This window comes from Dromiciops gliroides, chromosome X, assembly GCF_019393635.1.
Source record: "Dromiciops gliroides isolate mDroGli1 chromosome X, mDroGli1.pri, whole genome shotgun sequence".
NCBI lineage: Eukaryota > Metazoa > Chordata > Mammalia > Microbiotheria > Microbiotheriidae > Dromiciops > Dromiciops gliroides.
The window spans coordinates 10,603,844-10,609,843 of record NC_057867.1 but is presented as its reverse complement, the minus strand read 5'-3'; the positions used below and the strand labels follow the sequence as shown (position 1 = coordinate 10,609,843).

The window sequence follows — 6,000 nt, the reverse complement described above, 5'->3', positions numbered from 1 at the left end:
CTGAGCTGGGGCCCAGTTGGGCAGGCGCCATGGCTCGGGGCGATTGCTGTCTCCAGAGCATTGTTCTCCAAGACTTCCAACAGGGCAGATTTGTGCAGTTGGCCCATCTGGACCAGCTCTCTAACAAGTAATGCTCTGTTGAATCAGCTCATCTCCATAGTGCCCTCCCCTCCCCATGCCCTCGGGCCGTGGCAGCCTGACACCCCATCGGACCCATCGTGAAGATTATCAAAGGGGTGGTCTCTGATTCTTTGCGAAAGAGACTTTCCTTGTGTGGCCTCATTGACTTCCACTACCTGGGCAGGAATGGGAAAGCTGCTTCTTTCCCTCCTAATTCAACCCCTTCTTGTTGGCTCATTGTCAAAATCATAGGGATTACTCTCTGCTTTCCCACTTACCAGTGAGTTTTGAGCCAGCCACCCTTGATGACTCAGTATCCCTTGCATAGAACTGAGAGAAGGAATAATAGTAGCTCACTTTAGTGTCTTCAAAGTACCCTATGTAAATGACCTCAGTTACTCTTCATAACAGCTGGGAAAGTAGGATTTATTATTGTCTCCACTTTACAAGGGAAGCTGAGGCTAAGAGGAACTAAGTGACTTGCCCACGGTCACATAACTAAGGTAGTAGGATTCAAACTCAGGTCTTCCAGACACCAACCAGGTCCAGAACTCGGTGCCCCATGACTTGCTGCCATGCTGGAAGAAAGGCCTCTACAGTACCACCCAAGAAGAAACAGACAACCTCATTCATTGGGCCAGGGGAGAATGTTGACTCTGTGGTTTACTGACTTTGGAATTCGAACAAGGTAGTAAAAGAGAGGGTGTATGTCATTCCAAGAAACCCAATTGATTATGCCCAAAAAAATGACAAGGAAGATTTATTGAGTTCACCTCTTCCAGCCAGTGTCTTTCTAGCTCACAGTTTTTTGCACATGCTATAGACTCCAAGGTGCTGGCTCCATGCTGCCTTGAGGCCTGATAGAGAGGCAGCAGAAATACAACCCTGAAGTGTGTACTGTGTACCTCATCCTTCGAGCTCTGGTACTGTTCTCAGCTGCTGTGTGTATGTGTGTTTGTGCATGTATATATGTGTGTGTGTGTGTGTGTGTGTTGGGAGGCAGAGAATAGGAAGCATGGCTACTAGATTAGGGCACCCCTAAATGCTCCTACCAATGACACACACCCATGCAGGGTGACATGATCCTGTTAGCATCCCATTCCTACTCAGGAACCTGGGATGTCATTCTGGCCAGGACAGGGTTGGAGTGTTGCTGTGAACTCTGCCAAAAAGAGTGCATGATCTCAAGGTCTTAACTCATAACCAACAGCAGGAGATGAAGTCAGCAGCCAAGAGGCCAGGTGCATCTTTTGGTGATGTAGGCACAAGGGAAGAGAGTTTGGGATATCAAAGAGTTTGAGGTTTGGAATAAAAAAAGCAAACATAAAACTATCCAAGGACAGTCTCTGTTTCCCACAACTCCTAGGGGTTCAGGCACATGTTGGCTCAGGCCTGGTTTCTTGTGCCACTGGGTAAGATCAAGCAATTCCTTTAAAAAATACTATTTCTTTTTAGATGACCCAAAGCTACCATTGCCATGCTAGGTTCATAAAGGATGATGGCCTTCGGGAACAGCAGAGTAAGTCAGAGTAAGTGTTCCCAGTAGTGTTAAATGATGAGGCCTATCTGGGTTGTCAAGACCAGATTTTCCCAGAAGTCTAAAGCACCACCCCCATCTATGCCTAGCCTTGGGTTCTCTAATTCTCATGAAAACTTCTCAGCTGATTTCCCTAGTTCAGTGCAGGGTCTTCCAGTCATGCTCTGTGCTAAATGGGTGGTGGAAAGGTTGTCAGCTTCCCTTCCTTCTGTAGCCCCAAATGGAGGCTCTCAGGTCCTCTGAACATATATATGGCTGGCCATGAAGGGCAGCAAGTATGGATGGGCACACCGTTAGTTTCCATGCTTTAGAATGGGTAGGATGCACCATGTTAAGGTGATAAGGGAAGAGGGTGGGGTGGGCACAGCATCCCTGTAAGGCCATGCTGGGGTGAAGGTGGACTGGGATGAGATTAAAGAGCCTATAGTTTTTAGCATCAGGGACCTGGGTACCCCCTTAATGGAGTGCTGGAAGATGAGCCTTTGGAAGAGAAAGAAGACCTTATTAGCTAGCTCCAGGAAAATGACAGAGCCTAACTTTAGGAGAGGATGAGTGAGGTTGGAGCTTGGTTAGATTTGAATAGATAAGCCTTCTCTAGAAGTACAGCCACTTTTGTCACCATGCAGCAGCAACAGCAGCTTATATCCATGTCACTGGTAGGCTGGTAGTTGGGTACTCTGGATGGGAGGTCAGGGAACTGTCCAAGTTCTTATGTAGGCTGAAGGATGGTGACAGCCCTGCCCCGCTCCTAGAGGCACACCCGTGAGTCCCCTGCCCTCCTCATGGTGCTTGATGGATGTCTTCTGATCGCAGAACTTTGTAGACAAGCCAGTAAAAGATGTTGAAGATGAGGAACGTGAAAGGGAAGATTGCGCGGGAGATGGTATCAATTCGTTTGGCCCTGTCCACGTAGCGCTTCCGCACAACCTCCCCCTCCCTCAGGAGAGGGACTGGGGGTGGGGTGCTATAAATACCTGGGCCTTCCATGGGACCTCCATCCCTGACCTGCAGGCAGTGACCCAGGCCATAACCCCGGAAATAGAATCGACTCTCTCGAATGACCTCTTCATCCTGCAGAAGCAAGTGAGAAAAGGCAAGTAGAGGGACAGAGACCAGACTGTGCACATCTGTTCGTCATGTGAAGCTATACACATAGCAAGTCATTATAGAGAGCTCTATGTCTGCAGTATACCTAGTAATGTACATACAAGCACTGGGTTGTATGGTATAGTCTCTGCATTTATCCATCATGAGCATAGTCTATGTTATTCTCCTGTTTGCAGGTTCCCCCTCACAAAATTAATAATTATAATAATAACAATAATTTTGAAGAGATACTTAGGGACATTCAAAACTAATGGAAGTGTCGAGCCACTTGGAAGGATGTCTAAAAGCAATGTAAATCCTCAGATTCCTCTAATTTATGATAAGCAGAACAATGAAACCTATTGAACAGTGTTACTTAGGAAACATTTTGGCTTTTCAGAACTTGGTTTGGATGATTTATGGGCTAAGAAAGGAAGTAGAATTCTACCTGGACAGGAGCTTATTTGTTCTCTCTATCTGAAAACCAAAGCTGAAAGGGAAGAAAGCATGGATGGGGTACTGGACTTGAAGTCAAGAATGCCTGGTTTCAAATCTCACCTCAGACACTTCCCGTTTTAGAGATGTAGAAACTGGGGCCCAGAAACTTTGGATCCCTCCAAAGTCATTGACTTGATTCTGGGCTTCAGTTCCTTCATCTGTGGAATAAGGCGAGGTTGGACTGTCAGGTCCCCTCCTTTGCAACCTTATGTTCTATTATCCCATGAGCCTCTTGTACCTAAGGGATTGGAACCTCCCCAAATGGTCACACAGTGAACTCAGTGGGGCCAACTGAGTTGGGAGGCTAAGGTCCAGATGAATGTCAGCTAATTTCCACAGAGAGGGCACAGCTTACCCAATACATTATTAACATGATTGGACTTCTGTCTATCACAATGCCCACATCATGATAGACACATGAGCACGGTACCTATAAAATCTACACAATACAATTCTTATGCAACCTTAACTCTCTGGAAGCCTGCCACAAATTTGGCAGGGAGCAACAAACTGACCCATGGAAGCAGCTGAAAGAAGCTTCCCTGGGTCTATACACTAAAGCTCAAAGGGGAAACACTGAGTCCTTTGCTCAGAGCCCCATGATTCTCATTGAAACACTGAGATACTTGTAATGAGTTTGGTTGCCTGGTTTCCCAACCCACGGCAGAGTAGAAGCAGCAAATTGGGTAGGTGAGAGAGGGGGCACCATAGAGTGACACACTCAATCGGCTTGATAGAGGCACGAGTGGTGTATGGCAATGGTGTTGAACTTGGAGTCAGAAGACCTGAATTGGAATCCTGGCAGCATGTACTCATCAGTATGAGCTTGGACAAATTACCTAAGCTCTGGACCTCAGCTTCCTAACAGTAAAAAGTGTGTGTGTGTGTGTGTGTGTGTGTGTGTGTGTGTGCGTGCGTGTGCAAACCAGGTGGTCTCTTATAACCCTTTCAGCTCAAAATGTAGGAGTAAATGCTAGGGGTAAGAAATGACAGCTGCCAGTTTGATATAGAGTGAGGAGAGCTTAGCACAGTGCCTGGCACGTATTAGGAACTTAATGCATGTTGATTGAGAGAGGAAAATTACAAAAAGCAGATATACGCATTTATAAAGCCCAATTGTCTGGGAGGGGAAGGATGGGAGAACAATCATGCCTCTTCTGTCACTTGCTACCTGTATGACCTTAGGCAAGTCACTTTCCTTCTCTGGGCCTGAGTTTCCTCTTACATCAATTGAAGGGTTGGAACTAGATGGGTTCTAACATTCCTAAATCTGCCACTCTGTGACCCTGGGTGATGCAGAAAAGGTTACATGACATTCAGTATTCTCTGTTTAAAAATTAAGGAGAGGGGCAGCTAGGTGGCACAGTGGATAAAGCACCGGCCCTAGATTCAGGAGGACCTGAGTTCAAATCTGAACTCAGACACTTGACACTTACTAGCTGTGTGACCCTGGGCAAGTCACTTAACCCTCATTGCCCTGCAAAAAAAAAAAAATTAAGGAGAGAGATATCCATGTTAAAAACATGCTGATTAAGTGCTGAGTTCAGTGAGCAGTGCATGGGCCAGTTTGACTGGAATGAAGAGTATAGTAAGGAAAGACATATGCAATCAGCCTAGAAAGGGAGAGTGGAGCCATATGGTAAAGGGTTTGAAATGCCAGGGACAGGAGCCTGTATTTCATTCCAGAAATTAGAGGGAGCTCTTGAAAGTTCTTGGGGAAAGGAGTATGACATGATTAGGCCAGAGCCTACTTACAGGGGAGCTAGAAAATATCTGCATGATTACTGAGCTGTTGTATGGTACGCAGATTGTGTTCTCCAGGGAGAAGGTAGGGGAGATATTTTTGTTTCCTACAGTAACCCCCAGAGGAATACCAGACTACTTCCTGAATTTCTGTAGCACTTTGCTTCCAAAGGGCTCCCAGCACTTTATAACTTGCTCTAGTAAAGCTTTACATAATTTCTATAATGAAGGCAATGTTCATTCCCATTTTAGAGATATAGAAACTGGGGCTCAGAAACTTTGAATCCCTCCAAAGTCATTGGTAGGTAAAGAAAGAAGTAACAGAAGTGATTACTGATTCTCTAGACAGCCTCGATTCAGTCACTAAACCAGTGGGAGAATTGCTGCAATGGGTCTTTTGGCAAAGTACTTTGGAGGAGGAAAAACCAGCTAAATGTTCCTGGTCTGGGCTTGAGCAATTTCTTTAAAGTTAATTATTTCCTTCTGTATTCTCCTGGGTAAGGCAGAGAACCCTGAGCAGTGGGAATGGTTCCCAGGATGGAGAGTGACTGTGCCCATGGGAGCCTGTTCCCCTTGCCCTTGTATCCTCAGAAGTGGGACAGTGGGCAAGGGCTGAAAGCCTCACCAGAGTCCGAGATCTGGTGGCCATAGGTCATGGGGGGAGGAGGAAGAGAGGAAAGGTGAATCCTAGAGAGCTTTGGCCTGCCGCGCCATCATCCTCCCTTTTTTGCCCTTGTATGTGTGAGAGGTGGGATGGGAAGAGAAGGAGAAGACAGAATCCAGTGTACCCTGTGAGCTGCTGCTTCTGGAAGTTGGGGGAAGGAGGCATTGGAAGGGCAAGTGGGAGGTGGGAGAGAGGAACCAGGCCTTACAGCCCCAAGGCCTTGGGGGAAGTTGATAGCTTGGGGGCCACAGAGTAATGGAAGGCCCTCGTGGCTCCCAACTGGATTTCTCTGCATGAGAAGACTCATTCTCTGAAGAACTAATCAATGTTTGTCTTAGACAAGCAGAAAGAG

At 46.6% G+C, this 6,000-nt stretch overlaps 1 protein-coding gene across 1 annotated transcript in view; it reads right to left on the bottom strand.

Moving 5' to 3' along the window:
• Positions 1 to 636: 636 nt before the first annotated feature.
• LOC122733659 (glycine receptor subunit alpha-4) overlaps positions 637 to 6,000 on the bottom strand; it is a 28,067-nt gene continuing 22,703 nt past the window's right edge. The window contains exon 9 of the mRNA XM_043974239.1: positions 637 to 2,728. Within this exon, the coding sequence (XP_043830174.1) occupies positions 2,438 to 2,728 (291 nt within the window). The 3' untranslated portion in view covers positions 637 to 2,437. The remainder of the gene's footprint in view (positions 2,729 to 6,000) is intronic.